This window comes from Chlamydotis macqueenii, chromosome 1, assembly GCF_036417535.1.
Source record: "Chlamydotis macqueenii isolate bChlMac1 chromosome 1, bChlMac1.mat, whole genome shotgun sequence".
Classification (NCBI taxonomy): domain Eukaryota; kingdom Metazoa; phylum Chordata; class Aves; order Otidiformes; family Otididae; genus Chlamydotis; species Chlamydotis macqueenii.
In genome coordinates this window covers 1,260,767-1,286,556 of record NC_141556.1, presented here as the reverse complement: position 1 = coordinate 1,286,556, position 25,790 = coordinate 1,260,767, and the positions used below count along the sequence as shown (strand labels likewise).

Here is a 25,790-nt window from a genome sequence, read left to right as displayed (position 1 = left end):
TTGTACAAATTCATTGGGTTTTTTGTCCAATCCATGCAAATCCATTGGTTTTTGCCCAGAAAATCTGTACAAATTGCTCAGATTTTTGCCCAATCTGCACAAATTCCTCGGGCTTTTCGCCCGGTCCGTACAAATCCATCGTTTTTTGCCCGGGCGATCCGTCCGAATCCGTCCGCTCTCCCCGTTTCGGGCTCAGCATTCCTCTCGGCGCCCCCCGAGCCGGCGCCGCTCCGTCGTCCCCCTCCTCAATTCCCCTTCCTCTCGCCGTGCCCCAGGTTTCCTCCGAGCCACCATGACCGTCCCTCAGCTCCTCCTCTGCCTCTCCCTCTCCGTGCTCTGCGTCTCCGGCAAACCCACCGAGAAAAAAGACCGGGTCCACCACGACCCCCAGCTCAGCGACAAGGTCCACGACGACGCCCAGAACTTCGACTACGACCACGACGCCTTCCTGGGGGCGGAGGAGGCCAAAACTTTCGATCAGCTCACGCCGGAGGAGAGCAAGGAGAGGCTCGGGTAAGGCAAAAAAAATAATAATAAAAAATAATAATAATAAAAAAAAAAAAGAATTAAAAACGCAACCGAGGGCGAGAACGAAGCCGCGCTGCCAAAATGCCGCGGCGCGCCCGCGCTTCTCCTCGCCGGAGGGCACCGTGGGTCCTTCCGACCCCCGAACGCTCCCCGAAATCGCGAAGCGTCAACGAAAAGCCGCGGTTTGCACCCGAACCGGGCCGAGGCTGACGCCCCGGGGGGGATCGTTCCCGTTTTCCTGCCACCTTTTCCTTCCCAGCAGCAGCTGCTCCCAGCTCCTGCTCCAGCGCCGGCGTCGGGCCGCGGCCCCTGGCGCGCCCCGCTCGCGCGCCCCGCAGCAGCTGCCGCCGCAGTTGTTCACGTCGGGCTCAAAAGGCTTAATTTTATTTTTTTTTTTCTCTCTCCCCTTTATTTATTTTTTTTTCCTGGAGGCTCCTGAGGGCTGGCACCTCCCTGGTGAGCCTGGCCTTGCCGTTGGGGCGCTCCTCGAGGCGTTGGGCTGAAGGATTGAATTTTTATCGTCCGAATTGCCCGTGAACTCTTCAAATTTGTCCGTTTTTTCCCATTTTTTTCCCATTTTTTTGGGCCTCTTTTTCCGTGCCGGACGGGCGTAGCTCGCCAGCATCGCCCTCCGCGCGAGCGCCGAGCGCCTCCGCCTCGCGCTACGGCTGGCGGAGCTGCGCTTGCTGCAAACCGCGGGGAAAATTTAGGAATTTTTTCAGGGAAAACGAGGCTCCCTGATGGGAAGGGGAAGCTTCACGGCGTGTAGGCCCCCGCGGGCGCGGCCGGATTTTCGGAGCGGGCTGGCGCCGGGCTTTCCCGCGGGGTTTGGTGTCCGTAGAGACGCGAGTGGGGGGGTTTCTTTTAATCCCTGCGGGCTCTAAACTGGAAAAAAAACCCCCTTTGCACCACTGGATCCAGTGCAACGAGGCCCTCGTCACCCTGCGGACCGCAAAAATCCGGAGTCAGGTGGTTTTTTGGGGGAAAAAAAAAAAAAAAATGAGGAAATCGCTCGATTTCAACCCCAAAAGCAGGAGGGAGCACGAAGGGAGAGCGCGTGGCCAGCAGAACCGCGCCGGCCGTGCCCCGGCCCCGGCGCCGTTTTCCTGCCCCCGCCGGCTCGGTCACGGCTCCGCGCCGTAATTCCCTTGTTGTGCCGAGTTATCCGCTGGAAAAAGCTGGCAGCGGGCGCGGGGCCGGCTCAGAGTTTCCACTCGGACGTGTGAACCGGGCCCTTCCAAACCGCCCTCGCCTTTGACAGAAACCAGGTTCCGTGGATTTTTATTTTTTTTTTTTTTTTTTCACTCGGAGGCAAATTCATCACGCTTTCCCCAGCCTGAGCCGGTTGGGTAAACTCGTTACGAGCGCGTAATTATTTAAATTATTATTTTTTTTGGTTTAATGGCTGTTGAAAGGAGTTGGTTTTCCAGGAGAGAGCTCTGGCTCCGGGTTTCCTGGCTCCGTTTCCTCACCTCCCTGTTTCCTGGGGCGCCGAACAGCGTCCCGCGCTCTACCTTGGGCTTTTTTGTTGTTTTATTTTAGTTTTTTTTCCTTTTTTTCTTTTTTTTTCTTGGCCCGTTTTCCTGCCCAGGCCGCTGATCCCCTCGCTCCCCCGCGACGCCGCGAGCGGGGAATCCGAGCGGCCGGCCGACTCCAGCTGCCGGCCGGCACAAAACACACGCGGTTTGTGTGACAAAACCGCTTTTTTTTTTTTTTTTTCCCCATTTTTTTTTTTTTAAAATCCCACAGTTTTTGTGGCTCAGGCCCTGGGAAAGCGGCCGGCGAGCGTCTGCTTTTGGCACGGAGCCGCGGCGGCAGCTGAAGGCAGAGGGGTAGGAGCGGCCGAGGCGTCCCCGAGCTTTAACGGCGACGCCGTTCGCTCGTTAACCCTCTGAACTTGCTGCTGCCCCGCCTCAAAATCCTTTCCTGGAAAAATCCACCTCCGGTTCGTCGTTCCGGTCGGGTTTTTTGGGAGGGGGATTTTTTTTGGTTTGGTTTTTATTTTTTTATTTTAATTCTCTCCCCAACGTATCCCTGTGACGGCCGCTAGCCCTGCCGACGCGCGAGCTCCGGGCGCCGAGCAGCGCGTCGCGGCTCGGCCGGTTTCTCGTCGCCCTCGGCCGGATGGATTTTTCCAGGGGGAGATTCCCGGCGGGATGAAGCCCTCGGAGGCCGCGAAAAGCCGAATGGTTTCCCTAAAACAGCGCGCGGCGATACGCTCCTGCAAAAATGACTCAGGCCACCGAAACGCCACGCGGGTGACGCGCGAGAGGCTCTCCTGGGAGGAACCGGAATATTTTTTACCGGTCTTATCCCAGGATTTTCATTTTTTTAGGGAAAAACGCGCGCCGCCGCTGCTCCTCGGAGCAAACCCCAAGGATGACACGGCCCAGCTCCCCTCCCCGCGGCTCGCCCGCGTCTGCCGGCGCAGCCCCGCATTCCTCCCGCCGGCTTTTCCTCGCAGCTGCCGCTAAAAATAACGGAAGGCGGGCGGCCCCGCGCCGCTGCGTTCCCGAGCGCGCGTCTCCGGTTTCTCCCGCGCTGAAACGGGCGGGCGCGGCCCCCGGGGTGCGACCGCACGCGGACGTCGGCTTCGCGGCGCCGTCCCGCGCCTCGCCCGCGAGCCCGGGCTCCGTCCTTACCCCTTCCCCGCGGCCGGTTTTCCCGCTCGGAACGCCGACCCGCCCCGGGGCGCGAAGACGCGCCGCTGCGTCTTTTCCCCAGGCCTGTTCCCCAAATTCCTGAAGAACGCAAATCCCCGTCGTCCCGGGAGCGAGCGGGCCGGCGTTCCGGCGCTAAACCCCACCTCGGTTTTAAGGACGAGCGCTCAAACTCCCGGGATTTGCTTAGCCACCCCTCGTTTTGCTCGCTCCGGCGCGCGGGAATAACCTGCCGCCCCGTCCCGACGCTCTTCCCGCCTCGGAGCCTTTTTTTCCCCTTTAACTTTTTCCCGGATTTTTCTACGTTTCCTACAGAAAGATTGTAAGTAAAATAGACGAAGACAAAGACGGGTTTGTAACGGTGGAGGAGCTGAAAGCCTGGATTAAATTTGCCCAAAAACGCTGGATTTACGAGGACGTAGAGCGGCAGTGGAAAGGGCACGACCTCAATGAGGACGGCCTCATTTCTTGGGAGGAATATAAAAATGCCACCTACGGCTACATCTTAGGTAGGTCTCGACTCTCGGGAGCAAAAATACCCGGAGCCGGCGCTTGAAACGTGCTGTTTTGTTTTCGTAGAGCGATTGTGGGTAAGATAGACACGGATAAGGATGGGTTTGTGACGGAGGGGGAGCTGAAAGCCTGGATTAAGAAGGCCCAGAAGAAATACGTGTATGAGAGTGTCGAACGGCAGTGGCAGGAGTTCGACACCAACCAAGACGGATCGGTCTCCTGGGATGAGTACAGAAACGTGACCTATGGCACGTACCTCGGTAAGGGGCCGGCCGGTGGTGAGCGGCGCCGCTCAGCTCGCCCCCAAAAATACAAAATCGAATCGAATTCTCCCTCAAATTTACCTCCCGATGGGCCGTTCGGGGGGGGGAAAAAAAAAAAGCGCCCTCGGCCAGCGCCGCGCCGCTTTGTCGGCCGCTTCGTCGCGGAAATCGGCGCCGAACCCGGCGGCGAGAGGCGGAACGCGCGCCGCCGCGGCTTTTTTTTGGCCTTCCAGCTTTCGGATCGCCAGCTCCCGGCTCTAAAAGCGGCGTTTTTGGGGGTTTTCCCTTCCTAAATCCGCCCAGGTCGTTAGCGAAGGCTCTTTTAATCGCTTCCCGAAGTCCCGCGGGCAGCTTCCAGCCCCACCGCCCACCGAGCTCGGAGATTTTCGGGACGCGATTCGGCTCGGCGGCCCCGTGGGGCCGTAAAACCCCGAGGGGTGAGGTAAAAGCCGCTCTTGTGGGGTTAAAACGCTGGGGGAAAAAAAAAACAAAACCAAAAAAAAAAAAACCAAACGGTTCCTCTGGCAGCTCTTCCCGCTCCGGGAACGGGAACGCGGCCGTATATGGCGTGACGAGCTGCGGCCTGCGAGCGTGAAATCAAATTGAATTTGCTAAATATTTCCAAAGATAGGCAAACGCCGGGCAGAACCCGGCTGCTCCGGCCTCCCTTCCCGGCTCCTTGTAACGGGATAAAGCCGGAGGGGGGCTGGGATTCGCCGTGCTGCCGGGGGCTCCGGCCCGCTCGGGGTCGCGCCGGGCTCTTCCCGAGGCTCCGTTTGCCGAAAACGTTGCCATCCCGGAAAGCCTGGCCTATCCGCCAGCCTTGGAGCGGGGAGAGCCGCTCCTGGGAAGGCTTTTATCCCACTTTTCGGGCTCTGCGGTGGGATTTTGCCGCCCGGAGAGTATTTTTTTTTTAAAAAAAAAAAGCTTAATGAGGAAAAAACCTTAACGAGAAAGCCCAGTTTGCCAGAGAGGGTTGTGCCCGGCCCCCGTGACGCCGCAACGCTCCCGGCCGCCCGGCTCGGGGTCCGGCGCTGGGTGCCGAGCGCCCTTGGCAGACGCCGCCGGATCCTATTTTAGCGCTGCTCCCGCGTCCCTTTTGTCCTTAACGCCGGCACGATCCCGCCGGCTCTTCCCGGGCCTGCCTAGCGCCGCGGCTCCGCGCCCCTTTTTTACTTTTCATTTCTTTTCAGCGGTTTTTTTTTTATTTTTTTTCCCCCCGCGACCTCTTTCTGCCGAAATATTCTCATCCCTTCCACCGAACTCTCCCCTCCCTCCTGCTCTCCGGGCCGGAGCGGCGCTGGGAATGCCTCCGGAGAGAGCTTGACGCGCGGCCAAGAGGCCGGCCGATCCCTTCCGTCCCGTCGCGTGGGAGCCCAGGCACCGCCCCTCTCTTGCTGCTCGGCTGAGGATTTACAGAAACGCTCGCCTTTTGGCACCAAAATGAAACGCCGGGGGGTTTTTTTAATTTTTTTTTTGGGGGTTTGCTGCACCCAGCGCCGTGAGAAGGGAGCCCGCTGCGCGTCGGCGCCGAGGGCTGGGTTCTGCCCGCGTCAAGCCCGCTTTCCGTCGGGAAAGCAGGAATGTTACGTGAGAAGCATCCAAAATCTTCACTTTACAGCCAAACTCCCTTAAAACTTCCTTAAAAATGAGAAAATAATTGGAATAATTCAGGGGTTTTTTTTGGCTTGGGCTCGTTCTGGGGTCAGAAACCAGAAGCGCTCGCGTTCCAGGATTTAAAAAGTTTTAAAAAGGATTTAAAAGGATTTAAAATCCCAACTAAAAAGTTGGGATTCCCAGCGATTCCCCCCCCGATCCGCCCTCTGAAACCTTCCGCTTGCGCGAAACCTTTAGGCAGGGCCTAAAACGCGCCGCGGCTTTGGGTGGGTTTAACCCTTTTCCAGCGGTCCGCTGGCCCGGCTCTTCTCCGCTCGGCCGAACGCCGGAACCGCAAGTCCGCGCAGAAATTCCTTCCCCGCTCCGCTTCGCTCTCGGCCTACGCCGCTTCCCGAGCCGAAAGCTCCCGGCTGGACCGGGAAACTCGAGGCTTAGTCGTGCCCTAGAGCCGGCTTAAAATAAAACCTCCCTCCCGTCTTCCAGCCGCTTAATCCCCCGCCTTTTGTCCTGGCTGTAAACAGAGACGGGAGGGAGCCTTTTTTTAGACCGGGCCTGGCTCTGGCTTAACGTAACCCCGCGCCGATTCAGCTGCTGCCCCCCCTTCTCCCGGTATTTTTCTATAGGCTGCCGGACAAAGCCGCCCTCGGCGTCCCGTCGCTTATCTGTAGCTGTCGGCGTGGCTATATCTAGCGGCCGTCCGCGCCCAGATATTCCCGCCGCGGCGGGCGCTGGGGGACGTTTCGCCGGCTTTGAAGCCGGAGAGCGATATCCCCTTACGCATTCTCCTCCAAAAATAACCCGGGTCGAGCCGCCGGCGCTGCGCCGGCCAAAAAAGAAAACAAAAAAACCCCACCAAAGGCCGATGCCTGTCTCCTGGGGGCATCTTCCTCGGGAGTGCTGGGCTCCCGCAGCCGCTGACAGCTCCTCCTCCTCTTCCTCCTGGCCGGGGGATGCTCAGGAGAGGCACGACGGCCACCGGTGTCTGAAATTCAGGCCGCCGTGGCGAAGCGTTGGGAGGAAGTTGAGGTTGGGTTGAGAAAGTTGAGGTTGCGTTGAGAAAGTTGAGGTTGGGTTGAGAAGGTTGAGGTCAAGGTGGAGTCGAGAAAGTTGAGGTTGAGTTGAGGAGGTTGACGTTGGGATGAGGAGACTGAGGAAGTTGAGGTTGGGTTGAGGAGGTTGAGGTTAGGTTGAAATTGAGGTTGGTTTGAAATTGAGGTTGAGTTGAGGAGGTGGAGGTTGGGTTGGGGTTGGGTTGAGGAGGTTGGGGTTGGGTTGAGGAGGTTGAGAAAGTTGAGGAGCTTGAGTTGGGGAGGTCCAGGTTGAATTGAGGAGGTTGAAGTTGGGTTGAGAAAGATGAGGTTGGGTTGAGTTGAGGAAGTTGAGGTTGGGTTGAGGTTGAGGTTGGGTTGATGATGACCATGGACCATCTCCCCCCACCCCACCTGACCCGGGACGGCTCTTCTCTGCCCCCGCCCAGATGACCCGGACCCCGACGACGGGTTTAACTACAAACAAATGATGGTGCGAGACGAGCGCCGCTTCAAGATGGCCGACAAAGACGGAGACCTGACGGCCACCAAGGAGGAGTTCACCGCCTTCCTCCACCCCGAAGAGTACGACTACATGAAGGACATCGTCGTGCAGGTGCGTCGGCTGCCGCGGTCGCCGCAAACGATCCCGCGGCGGGGCGGACACGGATCGGGGGGCCGGGGGAGGGAGCGCAGGGCGGCGCTCCCGGGATTTGGGGGGCGGAATTCCCGGGAGCCCGGCTGACGGCCGCCGTCTCCTCGCAGGAAACCATGGAGGACATCGACAAGAACGGCGACGGCTTCATCGACCTGGAGGAGTACATAGGTGAGCCGCCGCCGCCGCGTTCCCGGCCACGCCCCATCCGGCGGGATCAGCTGCCGGCGTCGCCTTTCCCGTCCCATCCCCTTTCCCGGAATTTTATTCCCTCTTTTTTTTTGAACTTCCCTCCTCGCCGGGGGGATTTCTGGGTGAAATCCCGAACCCGCGTCGGCCGCCGGGCGCTCGGGGTGGGACGAGCGGCTTCGGGATCCGGAGGGAAGGGAACGTCTGCTCCGAATCCCAAATTTTTCCCTCGTGGAGACAGCGGGGGCCGGCCGTTCCCGCTCCGGCAGCGCCGGGATGCCGAGCAGCTGCCGCTTTTTTTTTGGTGGAAAGGCGAGGGGAGCAGGGAAAAACCGTGCCAGCTCCGAAAAACGCCGGGAGGAAGGCTGCCTTGCTGCTCCGCACGGATTCCCGGCGGCGCTTTGGGGATTTTTGGGAAGGAATTTTGGGAAATAAAGAAATTTAGAGGCGATCCTTGAGGTCGGAAAGCGGGATGGGGCGGGTCGTGCCGGCGCGGCCGGCGGCGCCGAACCCAGCGCTGCCCGCGTGTCCCGCCGGGGATTTTTCCGTTGGGAATGGATCCGTCCGAGCCGTCGCCGTGCCCTTTCCAGGTGACATGTACAGCCAGGACGCCGCCGCCGACGAGCCCGAGTGGGTGAAAACGGAGCGGGAGCAGTTCGTGGAATTCCGAGACAAAAACCGCGACGGCAAAATGGACAAGGAGGAAACCAAGGATTGGATCCTCCCGTCGGATTACGACCACGCCGAGGCGGAAGCGCGCCACCTCGTCTACGAATCCGACCAGGACAAGGTGGGCGCGCGGCACCTCTGCTCTGCCTGGGCCGGGTTTGGGGAAAAACCCGCCAAAAATGGGATAAACCACGCGGCTGGGCCGGTTTTGGGGGGAAAAAGGCCAAAAACCGGGATAAACCACGCAGCTGGGCCGGTTTTGGGGGGAAAAAGGCCAAAAACCGGGATAAACCACGCAGCTGGGCCGGTTTTGGGGGGGAAAAAATCCAAAAAATGGGAAAAGCTGCGCATCTGGGCTGGTTTTGGAGGGAAAAAAATCCCAAAAAACCCCAAAATTGGGATAAATCATGTGACTGGGCCGGTTTTGGGGGGAAAAATCCCAAAAACTGGGATAAACCACACGGCTGGGCTGGTCTGGGGGGAAAAAATCTCAAAAACCGGGATAAGCCATGCGGCTGGGCTGGTTTTCCGGGGAAAAAAAAGCCCCAAAGACTCCCAAAACTGGGATAAACCACACGGCTGGGCCGGTTTTTGAGGAAAAATCCCCAAAACTGGGATAAACCACACGGCTGGGCCAGTTTGGAGCGGGAGGGAAATCCCAAAAACCGGGATAAATCATGGGGCTGGGCTGGTTTTCTGGGAAAAAAAACCAAACAAAAACTCCCGAAACCGGGAAAACCATGCAGCTGGGCCGGTTTTGGAGGGAAAAAACAACAAAAAAAACGGGATAAACCACGCGGCTGGGCCGGTTTTGGGGGGAAAAACCCAAAAACTGGGATAAACCACGTGGCTGGGCTGGTTTTCCGGGAAAAAAACCCAAAAAACTGGGATAAACCATGGGGCTGGGCTGGTTTTCCGGGAAAAAAACCCAAAAAACTGGGATAAACCATGGGGCTGGGCTGGTTTGCTGGGAAGAAAACCCCAAAAAACTGGGATAAACCACGCGGCTGGGCCGGTTTTCCGGGAAAAAAACCCAAAAACCTGGGATAAACCATGGGGCTGGGCTGGTTTTGGGGGAGAAAAATCCCCAAAAACTGGGATAAACCACGCGGCTGGGCCAGTTTTGGGGGGAAAAACCCAAAAACATGGGATGAACCGTGGGGCTGGGCTGGTTTTGGGGGAAAAACCCCAAAAAACTGGGATAAACCACGCGGCTGGGCCGGTTTTCCGGGAAAAAAACCCAAAAAACTGGGATAAACCACAGGGCTGGGCTGGTTTTGGGGGAAAAGCCCCAAAAAACTGGGATAAACCACGCGGCTGGGCCGGTTTTCCGGGAAAAAAACCCCAAAACTGGGATAAACCGTGGGGCTGGGCCGGTTTTTGGGGAAAACCCCCCGAAAGCGGGATAAAGCATGGAATTTTCCGTCTGCAGGACGGGAAGCTGAGCCGGGAGGAGATCGTGGCCAAGCACGACCTCTTCGTGGGGAGCCAGGCCACGGATTTCGGCGAGGCCCTGGTGCGGCACGACGAGTTCTGAGCGCGGAGCCGGCCGCTTCCGACGTAATTTATTTGCTTCCGGGCTCCGGCCTCGCCGTTGGGAACGGGGCTTTGTTTCGCGGGGACTCTGAAAACCACTCTGTGGATTGTTTTTTCCAGTTTTTTTTGGTTTTTTTTTTTTTAATGAACGCCTCGTTTCGTGGGCGTAACGAGTTCCGGGTTCGTTTCGGTAGCCGTTTGCGGCTCCGCGGGAGGCGGGGGTCCCGTCCGGCGAAGGGCGGAGCGACGGGAATGCTTCTCCCCCTGCCCTTCCTCCCTCTTTTCCCTTCCATTTTGGTTTTTTTTCCTGTCTCTACTCCACTACGGTTGTTTAAAATTTGACAAAATTGGACGAAATTGGACGAAAGTCAACAAAAATCAACAAAATTAAACAAAATTTGCTGAGAATTGACAAAAATTGACAAAATTTGGTGAAATTTGACAAAAAAATGACAAAATTTGGTGAAATTTGACAAAAAAATTGTCAAAATTTGACCAAAAATGACAAAAAAACCCAAAATTTGACAAAAAATTTACAAAATTTGACCAAAAATGACAAAAAAAGGACAAAATTTGACAAAAAAACCCAAAATTTGACCAAAAAATTGATAAAATCTGACAAAAAAAGGACAAAATTTGATAGAAAAAGACAAAATTTGACAAAAAATTGATAAAATTTGACAAAAAAAGACAAAATTTGACAAAAATTGATAAAATTTGACCAAAAAATGATAAAATTTGACAAAAAAGGACAAAATTTGATAGAGAAAGACAAAATTTGACAAAAATTTGATAAAATTTGACAAAAATGTGATAAAATTCCATGAAATTTGACAAAAATGTGACAAAATGAGGCCAATCTTTTCAAATCCAAACCTTTTCTTCCCTCCGGCCGCTCCGGGAGGCGCCGGATTTGCCGGAACGCCGGCAGGGCTCGGCCCCCGGCCTCTTCCCCAGCGCTTTGCCGCCAGAAATGGCCGTTTCCCGGGTTTTTCCCGATTAACGAAGCCGTTAACGAGCCGCAGCGGGGCGGGGAGTCGCTCGGAAGTGCCTTTAATCCGCCCAAAAAAGTAAAATAAAATAAAATAAAATTAAATTAAATAAAATAAAATAAAACGCGGAGGAGGAGGAGGAGCGGCGGCAACCGGCTCTTCGTCCCGGCACGGGGAGCCGCCCGAGCGTGAGGTCACTCTGGAGTTTTATTAATTTTATTATTAATTTTTAATTTTTTTTAATTTTAATTTTTTAATGTTAATTTCTTTTTTTTAATTTTTTAATTTTTTAATTTTTTGAATTTTATTTTTCTAATTTTAAATTTTTTATGTTAATTTTTTTAATTTTAATTTTTTAATTTCATTTTTATTTTAATTTTTTAATTTTATTTTTATTTTAATTTTTGAATTTTAAATTTTTTATGTTAATTTTTTTTTATTTTATTTTTTGAATTTTTATTTTTTATTTTGTTTTTTGATTTTTAAATTTTTTTTGAAATTTTAATTTTTTTTATTTTTAAATTTCTTTTTTTATTTTTAATTTTTTTTTTAAATTTTAATTTTTTTTATTTTTAAATTTCTTTTTTTATTTTTAATTTTTTTTTTTCCATTTTTTCTCTCTTCCCGCTCGCCGCCGCCGCTCCGAAGGGAAAAAAAAAAACCAAACCAAACCAAACCAAACCCCAACCCTTTGAAATCCGTCTCCGGAATTCCCGCTCGGGGGTGAAATCTGCCGGCGCGTCCGGACGATCCGGGCGCGGATCCCGGTTTTCTCCCCCTCCCCCGCCGCCTCCGGGCCGTTCCCATGGGAATTTGGATGCGGCCGGCGCGAGCGGAGCGGCCGCGCTGGGGGGGGGCTGCTGCGCCCCAATAAACCAGTGTGCCCCACGGACTGGTTTTGCTGGGCGGTGATGGAATTGCCGGTGTTTTGCCCCCCCGCCGCCCCATAGATTGGGGCTCGGACCCCCCCTGCCCCATAGATCGGGTCTGAGCCCCCCCCGCCCCATAGATTGGGGCTCAGCCCCACCCCTGCCCCATAGATCGGGGTTCTGCCCCACCCCAGCCCCATAGATTGGGGCTCGCACCCCCCCCTGCCCCATAGATCAGGTCTGAGCCCCCCCAGCCCCATAGATTGGGGCTCGCACCCCCCCCTGCCCCATAGATCGGGTCTGAGCCCCCCCAGCCCCATAGATTGGGGCTCTGTACCGCCCCTGCCCCATGGATTCGGGTTCTGCACCGCCCCTGCCCCACAGATGGGGCTCAGGACCAAGGCCTGCCCCATAGATCGGGTCTGAGCCCTCCCCGCCCCATAGATTGGGACTCAGCCCCACCCCTGCCCCATGGATTGGGGTTCTGCACCACCCCTGCCCTATAGATTGGGCTCAGGAGCGATCGCAGCCCCATAGATCCAGGTTCTGCCCCACAGATTTGGGCTCAGCCCCACAGACGAAGCCCCCAGCCCCACAGCCGGGGGGCTCAGCACCCCACCTCCCTGCCCCCGAGCAGAACAAGGGGGCAGGGTCCTGCGTTGGTGTCGGTCCCATAGCCGTGGGGCCGGACCCCCATCCCCTCCACGCCGTGGGGCCGAGACCCCCATCCCCTCTGCGCCGTGGGGCCGGACCCCCATCCCCTCCACGCCGTGGGGCCGGACCCCCATCCCCTCCATGCCGTAGGTCTGAGACCCCCATCCCCTCCACGCCGTGGGGCTGGACCCCTATCCCCTCCACGCCGTGGGGCCGGACCCCCATCCCCTCCACCCCATGGGTCTGAGACCCCCATCCCCTCTGCGCCGTGGGTCTGAGACCTCCATCCCCTCCCCACCGTGGGGCTGGACCCCCATCCCCTCCATGCCGTGGGGCTGAGACCCCCATCCCCTCCATGCCATGGGGCCAGACCCCCATCCCCTCCACGCTGTGGGTCTGGACCCCCATCCCCTCCCCGCTGTGGGGCCGGACCCCCATCCCCTCCATGCCATGGGGCCAGACCCCCATCCCCTCCATGCTGTGGGGCCAAGACCCCAATCCCCTCCCCGCCGTGGGGCCGGACCCCCATCCCCTCCCCGCCGTGGGGCCAGACCCCCATCGCCCCCGCGCCGTGGGGCGGCCGACGCGCAGACGGACTCGGCGTTGCGTTCCGAGCGCGGCGGTGCCTTTATTGTCCCGCCCGCGCCTACGTCCTAGCCTGGCCCCCCCCCAGAGCGACCCCCAGCCCCATAGCGGCCGTGGGGCGGGGGGCCGGGGTGGGGCGGCTCAGCTGGGGCTGACCTGGCTGGAGGAGACGGAGGAGACCTCCGTGCGCTGGGCCGAGCTGGAGACGTCGGAGTCGTCCGCCATGGGCTTGCCGCACGCCGTCTCCAGGATGCAGGCGCGGAACTGTGGGGCGGGGCCGCCTCAGCCCCCCAACCGGCCCCCCAACCGGCCCCCCAACCGGCCCCCCAACCGGCCCCAACCCCGGGCGTCGTCCCCCCCCCCGGGTGTCCCCAAGCGGCCTCGTCCCCGGCCGTCCCGAGGGCCGTGGTGTCCTGGCTCCGTCCCAGTCCGTCCCAGTCCAGCCATCCCGGGGTGGCCCCGGTCCCCAGGTGTCCCAGCGGGTCCCCAGTGCCCAGATGGCCCGGGGTGTCCCCACGTCTCCAGTGTCCCAGGGTGACCCCGTCACCCGGGTGTCCCAGGATGTCCCCACATCTCCGGTGTCCCCATCACCCGGGTGTCCCAGGGTGTCCCCATCACCCAGAGGTTCGTGGATGTCCCCATCACCCAGGTGTCCCCGTCACCCAGGTGTCCCAGGATGTCCCCGTCACCCAGAGGTTCCTGGCTGTCCCCATCACTTTGGTGTCCCCATCACCCAGGTGTCCCCATCACCCGGGTGTCCCATGATGTCCCCATATCTCCAGTGTCCCAGGATGTCCCCATCACCCAGGTGTCTTGGGATGTCCCCATTGCCCCAGTGTCCCAGGGTGTCCCCACATCTCCAGTGTCCCAGGGTGTCCCCATTGCCCCAGTGTCCCAGGGTGTCCCCACATCTCCAGTGTCCCAGGGTGTCCCCGTCACCCAGAGGTTCCTGGATGTCCCCATCACGCAGGTGTCCCCGTTGCCCAGGTGTCCCCGGGTGTCCCCATCACTTTGGTGTCCCCACCACCCAGGTGTCCCCGGCTGTCCCCACCACCCAGCTGTCCTGAGATGTCCCCATCACCCAAGTGTCCTTGGATGTCCCCATCTTCTGGGTGTCTCGGGGTGTCCCCATCGCCCTGGTGTCCCACAGTGTCCCCATCACCCCGCTATTTCTGGATGTCCCCATCACCCAGGTGTCCCCATGGCCCGGGTGTCCCAGGATGTCCCCACCACCCGGGTGTCCTGGGGTGTCCCCATCGCCCAAGCGTCTCATGGTGTCCCTGTTGCCCAAGTGTCCTGGACGTCCCCATCACCCCAGTGTCCCAGGTGTTCCCGTTGCCCGAATATCCCGGGATGTCCCCATCCCCTGGGTGTCTCCATCACCCAGGTGTCCCAGGACACCCCCATCACCCAGGTGTCCCAGGACGCCCCCATGGCTCAGGTGTCCCAGGATGTCTCCATGGCCCTGGCGTCCCAGGACGCCCCCATGGCCCGGGTGTCCCATGACGTCTCCATCACCCAGGTGCCCCCATGCCCCAGGTGTCCCAGGACACCCCCATCACCCAGGTGTCCCAGGACGCCCCCATGGCCCTGGCGTCCCAGGATGCCCCCACGGCCCGGGTGTCCCATGACGTCTCCATCACCCAGGTGTCCCAGGACGTCCCCATGGCCCCGGCGTCCCAGGATGCCCCCATGGCCCAGGTGTCCCATGATGTCTCCATGGCCCTGGCGTCCCAGGACGCCCCCACGGCCCGGGTGTCCCATGACGTCTCCATCACCCCGGCGTCCCAGGCCGCCCCCACGGCCCCGGCGCGGCGGGTCACCTGTTTGTTCATGAAGCAGTAGATGATGGGGTTGTAGACGCAGGCGCTCTTGGAGAAGAAGGCAGGGATGGTGACCAGGCGCAGGTCCAGGCCGTGGTTGCGGTTGTTCACCATGTACATGGCCAGGGCGGCGTAGGGCACGTAGCAGAGGCAGAAGGAGCCCACCATCACCACCACCATGCGCGACACCTCCCGCTCCGCCTTCTGCGTCGTGGCCGACTCCTGCTGCTGCGCCGCCACCTGCGCCCGGGACGGGGGTCGGGGGTCGGGGGTCGGGGGTCGGGCTCCGGCCCTGCTGCCCGCCTGCCTCTGTCCTTCCTCCCGCCGTCCCCGCAGCCAGTCCTCCCTCTCCACCCTTCTGACCCTCCCCCGTCCCTCCAGCCCTCCACGTCCCCATCCCACCACCCCTCCAGCCACCCCTCCGCTCCTCCCTCCATCCCTCCCTCCTGCTCTCCTTCCCTCCACCCCTCCAACCATCTCTCCATCCCTCCTTCTCTCCATCCCTCCTTCTCTCCATCCCTCCAACCATCTCTCCATCCCTCCAACCATCTCCATCCCTCCTTCTCTCCATCCCTCCTTCTCTCCATCCCTCCTTCTCTCCATCCCTCCTTCTCTCCACCCCTCCAACCATCTCTCCACCCCTCCAACCATCTCTCCATCCCTCCTTCTCTCCATCCCTCCAACCATCTCTCCATCCCTCCTTCTCTCCATCCCTCCAACCATCTCTCCACCCCTCCAACCATCTCTCCATCCCTCCTTCTCTCCACCCCTCCAACCATCTCTCCATCCCTCCTTCTCTCCACCCCTCCTTCTCTCCATCCCTCCAACCATCTCTCCATCCCTCCAACCATCTCTCCATCCCTCCTTCTCTCCATCCCTCCTTCTCTCCATCCCTCCTTCTCTCCATCCCTCCTTCCCTCGTCTCTCCTTCCCTTCGTCCCTCCATCCCTTCATCTCTCCATCTTTCCGTCTCCCCACCTCTCCATCTCCCCATCCCTCCATGCAGTCCTCCATCTCTCCAACCCTCCGTCCATCCATCCCTCCATCCCTCCAGTCACCCCTCCAACCCCCCGTTCTTCGTCTCTCCAGCTCTCCTGCCCTTCTTCCCTCCACCCTTCCCACCCTTCATCCCTCCATCCCTCCTTCCTTCCCTCCAGCCACCCCTCCATCCCTCCATCCCTCCACCTCTGCAGCTCTCCGTCCCTCCATCCCTCCAGCCACCCCTCCATCCCTCCACCTCTCCCTCCCTCTTCCCCCCACTCCTCTTGCCCATCTCTCCTTCCACCCCTCCATCTCCCCATCCCTCCACCCATCCGTCCCTCCAGCCATCCCACCACCTCTCCCGCTCTCCATCCCTCCATTTCCCCACCTCTCCATCCCTCCATCCCTTCATCTCTCCATCTCCACGTCTCCACCTCTCCATGTCTCCATCTCTCCATCCTGCTGTCCCTCCAGCCAATCTTCCATCCCTCCATCTCCCCATCTGTCCATCTCTCCGTTTCTCCATCTCCCCATCTCCCCACCTCTCCTTCCTCCCTCCACCTCTCCACCTCTCCATCTCCACCTCCACCTCTCCACCTCTCCATGTCTCCATCTCTCCATCCTGCTGTCCCTCCAGCCAATCTTCCACCTCTCCATCCCTCCATCCCTTCACCTCTTCACCTCTCCACCTCTCCATCTCCACCTCTCCATCCCTCCATCCCTTCACCTCTTCACCTCTCCATCTCCACCTCTCCATCCCTCCATCCCTTCACCTCTTCACCTCTCCATCTCCACATCTCCACCTCTCCACGTCTCCACCTCTCCATCCCGCTGCCCCTCCAGCCAATCTTCCACCTCTCCGTTTCTCCATCTCTGCCTCTCCATCTCCCCATTCATCCATCTCTCTGTTTCTCCATCTCCACCTCTCCAACTCCACATCTCCACCTCTCCATCTCCACATCTCCATCTTTCCATCTCTCCACCTCTCCATCTCGCTGTCCCTCCAGCCAATCTTCCACCTCTCCATCTCTCCATCTCTACCTCTCCATCTCTGCCTCTCCATCTCCCCATTCATCCATCTCTCCGTTTCTCCATCTCCACCTCTCCATCTCCACATCTCCATCTCTCCATCTCCACATCTCCATCTCCACATCTCCATCTCCACCTCTCCACCTCTCCACCTCTCCACCTCTCCATCCCGCTGCCCCTCCAGCCAATCTTCCACTTCTCCGTTTCTCCATCTCCACCTCTCCATCTCCACCTCTCCACCTCTCCACCTCTCCATCCCGCTGCCCCTCCAGCCAATCTTCCACCTCTCCGTTTCTCCATCGCTCCGTCTGCACCTCCCCACCCTTCCACCTCTCCATCCCTCCTCCTTCCCTTCCATCCGTCTCCCCCTCTCCGCGCCCCCACTCACGGCCCGCAGGGCGCTGAGCAGCTGGGAGTAGGAGAAGATGATGAGGGAGAGCGGCACGATGAAGCAGAAGACGAAGAGGAACCAGGTGTAGTACTCGCTGCGGTACTTGGTGCCCACCGTGTACCAGTCGGGGCCGCACGAGCACTGCAGCCCCTCGGGGATGTACCTGGGGGGGGGGGGGGCGTCAGCACCCGCGCCGTGCCACGCGCCGCCCCCCGGCACCCCCATGGGACCCCCTGGTGACACCCCCATGGGACCCCCCGGCACCCCATGGGATCCCCCGGCGCCCCATGGCACCCCCCGGCACCCCATGGGACCCCCCGGCACCCCGTGGGACCCCCGGCACCCCATGGCACCCCCCGGCGCCCCGTGGGACCCCCCGGCGCCCCATGGGGCCCCCCGGCACCCCATGGCACCCCGCGGCACCCCAAGGCACCCCCCGGCACCCCATGGGGCCCCCCGGCACCCCAAGGCACCCCCCGGTGCCCCAAGGCATCCCCCGGCACCCCATGGGACCCCCCGGCACCCCCGTGGGACCCCCTGGCACCCCAAGGCACCCCCCGGCACCCCCATGGGACCCCCCGGCACCCCAAGGCACCCCCCGGCACCCCGTGGGACCCCCCGGCGCCCCGTGGGATCCCCCGGCACCCCAAGGCACCCCCCAGCACCCCATGGCACCCCCCGGCACCCCTTGGGGCCCCCCAGCACCCCAAGGCACCCCCCGGCACCCCATGGGACCCCCCGGCACCCCAAGGCACCACCGTGGCATCACCATGACACCACTATGGCACCCCACGGCATCCCCCAGCACCCTGTGACACCCCCCGGTGCCCCCCAGCAACCCATGGCACCCCATGGCACCCCCTGGCACCCCTGGCACCCCCTGGGACCCCCTGGGACCCAATGGCACCCCTACACACCCCCTGGCACCCCCTGGCACCCCCCGGCACCCCGGTGACATCCCCGTGGCACCCCAGTGACACCCATGGCACCCCATGGCGTCCTGTGGCACCCCAGTGTCACCCCCTGGCACCCCCTGGCACCCTGCGACACCACCGTGACACCCCATGGCACCCCCTGACACCCCATGGCACCACCATGGCACCACCATGGCACCCCCGTGGCACCCCTGTGACACCCCTGTGTCACCACCATGGCACCCCATGGTGCCCTGTGGCACCCCAGTGTCACCCCATGGCACCTGATGGCACCTCATGACACCCCCACGGCACCCCCTGGCACCCCCACCACCCCGTGGCACTGCCAGCGCCCCATGGAACCCCATGGCACCCCCATGACACCCTTGTGACACCTCATGGCACCGTGGTGTCCCCCCATGGCACCCCATGAGCCCTCGTGACATCCCCCTGGCACCCCGTGACCCCCCCATGATATCTCCATGGCACCTCATGGCACCCCACGGCACCTTGGTGGCACCCCATGGCTCCTTGGTGGCACCCCATGGCACCTCATGGCACCCCACGGCACCGTGATGGCCCACCACAGCACCCCATGAACCCTTGTGACACCCTGGTGACATCACCACGGCACCACTACGGCATCCCCGTGGCTCCTTGGTGGCACCCCATGGCACCTCGTGACACCCCACCACACCTTGGTGGCACCCCATGGCACCTCATGGCACCCCAAGGCTCCTTGGTGGCACCCCATGGCACCCCATGGCTCCTTAGTGGCACCCCACGGCATCTCGTGACACCCCATGGCTCCTTGGTGGCACCCCACAGCACCTTGGTGACACCCCACGGCACCTTGGTGGCACCCCACGGCACCTTGATGGCACCCCATGTCTCCTTGGTGACACCCGACAGCACCTTGGTGGCACCCCATGGCACCTCATGGCACCCCATGGCTCCTTGGCGGCACCCCACCACACCTTGGTGGCACCCCACGGCACCTCGGTGGCACCCCATGGCACCTCGTGACACCCCACCACACCTTGGTGGCACCCCATGTCTCCTTGGTGGCACCCCACGGCACCTCGTGACACCCCACGGCACCTTGGTGGCACCCCATGGCACCTCATGGCACCCCGTGGCTCCTTGGTGGCACCCCACGGCACCTCGCGACACCCCATGGCTCCTTGGTGGCACCCCATGGTACCTTGTGACACCCCACGGCACCTTGGTGGCACCCCATGGCACCTCATGGCACCCCATGGCTCCTTGGCGGCACCCCACCACACCTTGGTGGCACCCCACGGCACCTCGGTGACACCCCACGGCACCTTGGTGGCACCCCATGGCACCTCATGGCACCCCATGTCTCCTAGGTGGCACCCCACGGCACCTCGGTGACACCCCACGGCACCTTGGTGGCACCCCATGGCACCTCATGGCACCCCATGTCTCCTTGGTGGCACCCCACGGCACCTCGGTGACACCCCGCGGCTCCCCACGGCAACGCCGGGGGCTGCCCCGTGCCCCGCCGTCACCCCCGGCACCCCGCGGCGGCGCCGCCCCCCCCCCCCCCGCCCCCCACCTGCTCCAGCCGAAGAAGGGGGGGACGGCGACGCCGACGCCGATGACCCAGGTGGCCACCACCACCACCAGCGCGTGCTTGGAGCTGAAGCGGAAGTTGCCGAAGGGCTTGCAGATGACGATGTAGCGCTCGAAGGCCAGGAAGGCCAGGGACCAGCCCGTCACCAGCCCTGCGGCGGGGGGGACACGCGGCGGGGGGGGGGGACACACCTCAGCCCACGGCCGCGCCCCTCGCCCCCGTCGCCAACCCCACCGCCGGCTGCCGTGGTCAACCCTGCCGACAGCCCCGCCGGACCGTGGCGGGGGCCCAGCGCCTACGGACCCACCAAACCGTGGGGGTGGCCCCCATCGAGAGTCCCACCAGACCACGGTGGTCACCCCCGTCTACAGCCCCACCAAACCGTGGTGGTGGCCCCCATCGAGAGTCCCACCAGACCACGGTGGTCACCCAACTTCTCCAGCCCCACCAAACCGTGGTGGTCACCCCCATCTACTGCCCCACCAGACCACGGTGGTCACCCAACTTCTCCAGCCCCACCAGACCATGGTGGTGGCCCCCATCGACGGCCCCGCCAGACCATGGTGGTCACCCCCATCTACAGCCCCACCAGACCACGGTGGTCACCCCCAGCTCCTCCAGCCCCACCAAACCGTGGTGGTGGCCCCCATCGAGAGTCCCACCAGACCACGGTGGTCACCCAATTTCTCCAGCCCCACCAAACCGTGGTGGTGGCCCCCATCAACGGCCCCGCCAGACCATGGTGGTCACCCAACTTCTCCAGCCCCACCAGATTGTGGTGGTCACCACCTATAACCCTACCACAGACCATGACGGTCAACCCTACCTACAACCCCACCAGATTGTAGTGGTCACCCCAGCTCCTCCAGCCCCACCAAACCATGGTGGTCACCCCCATCTACAGCCCCACCAAACTATGGTGGTCACCCCCATCTACAACCCCACCAGACCATGGTGGTCACCCCAGCTTCTCCAGCCCCACCAAACGATGGTGGTCACCCCCATCTACTGCCCCACCAGACCACGGTGGTAACCTCAGCTCCTACAGCCCCACCAAACCGTGGTCCTCACCTCAGCTCCTACAGTCCCACCAGACCACGATGGTCACCCCAGCTTCTTCAGCCCCACCAGACCACGGTGGTCACCCCCATCTACTGCCCCACCAAACCATGGTGGTCACCCCCATCTACAGCCCCACCAGACCACGATGGTCACCTCAGCTCCTCCAGTCCCTCCAGACCATGGTCCTCACCTCAGCTCCTCCAGTCCCACCAGACCACGATGGTCACCCCCGTCTACAGCCCCACCAGACCGTGGTGGGGTCACCCCACCTTCTCCAGCCCCACCAGACCACGGTGGTCACCCCCATCTCCAGCCCCACCAGACCATGGTGGTCACCCCAGCTCCTCCAGTCCCTCCAGACCACGGTGGTCACCTCAGCTCCTCCAGTCCCACCAGACCACGATGGTCACCCCCATCTACAGCCCCACCAGACCACGGTGGTCACCTCAGCTCCTGCAGCCCCACCAGACCACGGTGGTCAACCCCCATCTCCAGCCCCACCAGACCATGGTGGTCACCCCAGCTCCTACAGTCCCTCCAGACCACGGTGGTCACCCCAGCTCCTCCAGTCCCTCCAGACCATGGTCCTCACCTCAGCTCCTCCAGTCCCACCAGACCACGACAGTCACCCCCGTCTACAGCCCCACCAGACCGTGGTGGGGTCACCCCACCTTCTCCAGCCCCACCAGACCATGGTGGTTGCCCCCATCTCCAGCCCAACCAGACCACGGTGGTTGCCCCCATCTCCAGCCCCACCAGACCATGGTGGCCACCTCAGCTCCTCCAGTCCCACCAAACCATGGCGGTCACCCCCATCTCCAGCCCCACCAAACCATGGTGGTCACCCCCATCTCCAGCCCCACCAAACCACGATGGTCCCCCCAACTCCTCCAGTCCCTCCAGACCACGACGCTCACCCCCGTCTACAGCCTCACCAGACCGTGGTGGGGTCACCCCAAGTCCTCCAGCCCCACCATCCCACGCTGGTGTGTCCCCACCACCACCACCGCCACCTACCTCCGGTAGCCCCCACGAAGCCCTCCAAGGCACACATGTGCTTGCCGAAGACGAAGTAACCCTGGGAGCTGGAGACGAAGACGGTGAAGACGCTGAAGATGCAGGAGATGAAGCCGCTGAAGGAGATGTTCACCAAGATGTAGTTGAGGGGTTGCCTCAGCTTCTTGTACTTGACGGTGACCAAGAGGACCACGGCGTTGAGGGGCGTGCCCACCAAGAAGACGAAGCCCATGAAGGCCGTCTGGAGGTGGAAGGCCCAGGCCGGGGCGATGTGGTACTGGGGGCCGTCCCAGGGCCCCACCGAGGACTGGTTCTTGAAGAGGTAGAACTCCTCCTCGCCCGACATGGCCGCCGCGGGGCCGGGAACATCCAATTCGGGGAGGGGGACGCGGGGAAGGGACGCGGGGAAGGGACGCGCGCGCGCTTGGGACCCCCTCCCCGGGCCCACCCCCTCATATACCCCGCGCGGCCCCAAGCCGCTTAAGGGCTGAGGGGGGATCAGGGGACAAACTCGGGGATTTGGGGGGGGGCTAAGCCCGGCTCAGCCCCTAATCCCCCCTCCTAAGCCGGGCCGAGCCGATTTGGGGGGCGGATTTGGGGGGGGGAGGGCTTTGGGGTTGGGGTGGGGTGGGGGGGATGTAGGGAGGGGTGGGGGGGTCGCCAAGGTGGGATGTGGTGGGTTTGGGGTGGGGGGGCGCAGTGCCCTGGAGGGTCCCAAAGGAGGTGGGGGTCCCAGAGGGGGATTTGGGGGTCCCGGAGTGGGGGGGGGGGGGCGTGGGGTCTCAGAGGGCGATTCGGGGGCCCCAGCGAGGATTTGAGGTCCCAAGGGAGGCGGGGGTCCCAGAGGGGGGTTGGGGTCCCCAGGGGTGGATTTGGGGGGTCCCAGAGGGGGTTTGGGGTCCCCAGGGGGGGATTTGGGGAGTCCCAGGAGGGGTTGGGGTCCCAGATGAGGATTTGGGGGTCCCAGGGGGAGATTTGAGGGTCCCAGGGCAGTTGGGGGTCCACAGAGGGGGAGTTGGGGTCCCAGGGAGGGGTTGGGGTCCCAGGGGGCAGTGGGGGGTCCCAGGGAGGTTGGGGTCCCAGTGGGGAGCTTGGGGTCCCAGATGGGGATTGAGGGGACCAGGGGGGATTTGGGGGTCCCAGGGATGAGTTGGTGTCACGGGAGGGGGGATTTGGGGGTCCCTGAGCGGATTTGGGGTTCCGGGGGAGGGATTTTGGGTCTTGGAGGGGTTTAAGGGTCCCAGAGAGGGCGATTTGGGGGTCCCAGAGGGGATTTGGGGTTCCGGGGGGGATTTTGGGGGTCCCAGAGGGGATTTGGGGTGCTGGGGGGGATTTGGGGGTCCCAGGGAGGGATTTGGGGTTCTGGGGGAGATTTTGGGGGTCCCAGAGGGGATTTGGGGTACTGGGGGGAATTTGGGGGTCGCAGGGGGGGATTTGGGGTTCTGGGGGGGAGTTGGGATCCCCAGAGGGAGTGGGGGTCCCCAGAGGGGGATTTGGGGGTCTTCCCAGGGGGAATTTGGGGTCCCGGGGGGGGTTGGGGTCCCAGGGGGGGTTAGGGGTCCCCCGGTGAGGTCCCCCCCCGCCCCCAGCACCCAGTGCCCCCCACTATTTTGTGTCCCCCTGCTCTGCGCTGGGTGGGGGGGGGGGGTGTCCTGCCCCAGGGTGGGGGGGGTCCCTCGTGGGATGGGGGGTGGGGGGCACCTGGGGGGGGGAGGTTCACGGGTGGGGGGTGCATGGGTGGGGGGGGTGCAATTTCGGGGGTGGCATAAGTGAGGGGTGCGATTTCGGGTTGGGTGGGGTGCACGGGTGGGGGGTGCACGAGTGGGTGGGGGGGTGCACGGGTGGGTGGTGGGGAGTGCACGATTGGGGGGTACAATTTCGGGTGGGGGGTGCACGAGTGGGGGTGCACGAGTGGGGGGTGCAGTTTCGAGTGGAGGGGTGCACGAGTGGGGGGGTACAATTTCGGGTGGGGGGTGCACGAGTGGGGGGTGCACGAGTGGGGGGTGCAATTTCGAGTGGAGGGGTGCACGAGTGGGGGGTGCACGAGTGGGGGGGTACAATTTCGGGTGGGGGGTGCACGAGTGGGGGGGTGCACTACCGCGTGGTGAAGGGGGAGCGATGCACCTTTTCGGGGGGGGCGGGGGGGGCTGCAGAACCGCTGCTGCCGGGCCGTACCCCCCCACCCACCCACGCGTGACCTGCGGGGGGGTACTTAAACCAGAGCGGCTCGTTGGTCTAGGGGTATGATTCTCGCTTAGGGTGCGAGAGGTCCCGGGTTCAAATCCCGGACGAGCCCGAGTTTTTTTTTTTTTTTTTTGCTTCCCCCCCTTTCCTGTCACCACCCCCCCCGTGACCGTGGGGCTTCCCGTGGGGCAGGAAGGATGAGCACAAGCGGCTTAGTGGGGTGGGGGTGGGGGGATTAAGGGCGGTTGGGTGTCTCCCCCACGCCCCCCCCCCCCACCTCCATAAAGGGGCCGGGTGGAGCGGACGGACCGTGGGGGGGTGGGGGGGGGCACCCGCGCGGAGTGGGGTGCCCACGCGTGGGGGTGGCAGCGGCACCTCGCTGGGTGTCCGGGTCCTTGGGGGGGGGGGGTGTATGGAGGGGGTGCCCACCCACGAGTGGGTCCTGGGGCACCCGTGGGGCTGTGCCCGGCTGTGGGGGGGGGACACACAGGGGTGGGGGGACCGGGGTGGGCTGAGCCCCCAGTGGGGGGGGTGCGTGGGGTGGGGGGGGGGGGGTCCTGGCCCGGTCTGGCTGTACTGGGTCGTACTGGGCTGTACTGGGTTGTACTGGGCTGTAGGGTAATGTACCGGGTCTCAGTGTACTGTACTGTGTTGTACTGGTTTGTACTGGGCTGTACTGGGTCATCCTGGGCTGTGCTGGATCATACTGGGCTGTACTGGGCTGCGGTGTACTGTAGTGGTTTGTACTGGGTCGTACTGGGATGTACTGGGCTGCAGTGTACTGTACTGGGTCGTACTGCCCTATACTGGGCTGTGCTGGGCTGCAGTGTACTGTACTGGGTTGTACTGGGTCGTACTGGGATGTACAGGGTCGTACTGGGATGTACAGGGCTGCAGTGTACTGTGCTGGATTATACTGGGCTGTACTGGGTCGTACTGGGCTGTACTGGGCCATACTGGGCTGCACTGGGTCAGGCGGGACCAGGCCAGGTCACACCACGCCCTCCTCCTCTCAGCGTGACGTCACCGCACCCCCTATGAGGTCACTGCTCCCCCGGGCTGCCCAGCCCCCTCCCCCACCGTGTCCCCAGGCCCCTCCCCCCCACTCAAGCCCCTCCCCCCCACTCAAGCCCCTCCCCCCCCCGGCTCCCGGCCGTCAGTCGGCTCCAGAGTGAACGCGCATTGTGACGCTGGGGGGCGGGGCCGGGGGGCGGTTGCCAGGGCAACCGGCGATGCCACCCGCGGGGACCGCGACCCCGGCGAGCGCGGGGGGCGCGGGGGGCCCCACAGGCGGGGGGCAGAGCCATGGACCCGGGCGCCTCCTCCTCCTCCTCCGCGGGCAGTGAGTGGGGGGGCGGGGAGCCCCCACCCCCGGGATGGGCACCCTGGGGTGGGCACCCCAAAAAATGGGCACTCTGGGGATGGGCACCCCGAAAATGGGCACCCCTGGGGTGGGCACCCCAAAAAATGGACACCCTGTGGGGACTGGTACCCCCCAAAAATGGGCACCTCTGGGGTGGGCACCCCTAAAAATAGGCACTCCCTGGGGTGGGCACCCCGAAAATGGGCACCCCTGGGGTGGGCACCCCGAAAATGGGCACCCTCCTGGGGTGGGCACCCCTAAAAATAGGCACCCCTGGGGTGGGCACCCCGAAAATGGGCACCCCTGGGGGGATGGGCACCCCGAAAGTGGGCACCCCTGGGGATGGGTAGCCCGAAAATAGGCACCCCTGGGGTGGGCACCCCCAAAAATTGGCACTCTGGGGTGGGCACCCCAAAAAATGGGCACCCGCTGGGGAGGGCACCCCTAAAAATGGGCACCCCCTGGGGTGGGCACCCCGAAAATGGGCACCCCTGGGGGATGGGCACCCCGAAAGTGGGCACCCCTGGGGATGGGTAGCCCGAAAATAGGCACCCCTGGGGTGGGCACCCCCAAAAATAGGCACCCCCTGGAGTGGGCACCCCTAAAAATAGGCACCCCTGGGGTGGGCACCCCGAAAATGGGCACCCCCTGGGGTCGGCACCCCTAAA

The 25,790-nt window shown here is 61.8% G+C and overlaps 2 protein-coding genes and 1 non-coding gene across 5 annotated transcripts; 2 read left to right on the top strand and 1 right to left on the bottom strand.

The window, feature by feature from the left end:
- Positions 1 to 255: 255 nt before the first annotated feature.
- CALU (calumenin) lies at positions 256 to 11,318 on the top strand. Of its 3 annotated transcripts, XM_086739926.1 has the most exons (7): positions 256 to 513; positions 3,504 to 3,697; positions 7,059 to 7,225; positions 7,375 to 7,435; positions 8,044 to 8,243; positions 9,555 to 9,682; positions 11,288 to 11,318. In XM_086739926.1, the coding sequence occupies exons 1-6, from the start codon at positions 293 to 295 to the stop codon at positions 9,657 to 9,659; spliced, it is 948 nt and encodes a 315-aa protein (XP_086596052.1). In that variant the 5' UTR covers positions 256 to 292; the 3' UTR covers positions 9,660 to 9,682; positions 11,288 to 11,318. The 3 variants fall into 3 exon arrangements, with proteins under 3 accessions (XP_086596052.1, XP_086596050.1, XP_086596051.1); XM_086739924.1 differs by lacking the exons at positions 3,504 to 3,697; positions 11,288 to 11,318 and adding an exon at positions 3,768 to 3,961 and having other exon boundaries at positions 9,555 to 9,832; XM_086739925.1 differs by lacking the exon at positions 11,288 to 11,318 and having other exon boundaries at positions 9,555 to 9,832.
- A 1,581-nt stretch (positions 11,319 to 12,899) lies between these two features.
- Positions 12,900 to 21,921, bottom strand: OPN1SW (opsin 1, short wave sensitive). Its single transcript, XM_086743958.1, has 5 exons — positions 21,576 to 21,921; positions 19,479 to 19,647; positions 16,980 to 17,145; positions 14,582 to 14,821; positions 12,900 to 13,022 (listed from the first exon to the last, which is right to left on the bottom strand). Exons 1-5 carry the CDS (start codon positions 21,919 to 21,921, stop codon positions 12,900 to 12,902), a joined length of 1,044 nt encoding a protein of 347 aa, XP_086600084.1.
- Positions 21,922 to 23,799: 1,878 nt separating this feature from the next.
- TRNAP-AGG (transfer RNA proline (anticodon AGG)) lies at positions 23,800 to 23,871 on the top strand. The gene has a single exon. It is a non-coding gene; the product is annotated as a tRNA-Pro (tRNA).
- Positions 23,872 to 25,790: the final 1,919 nt, after the last annotated feature.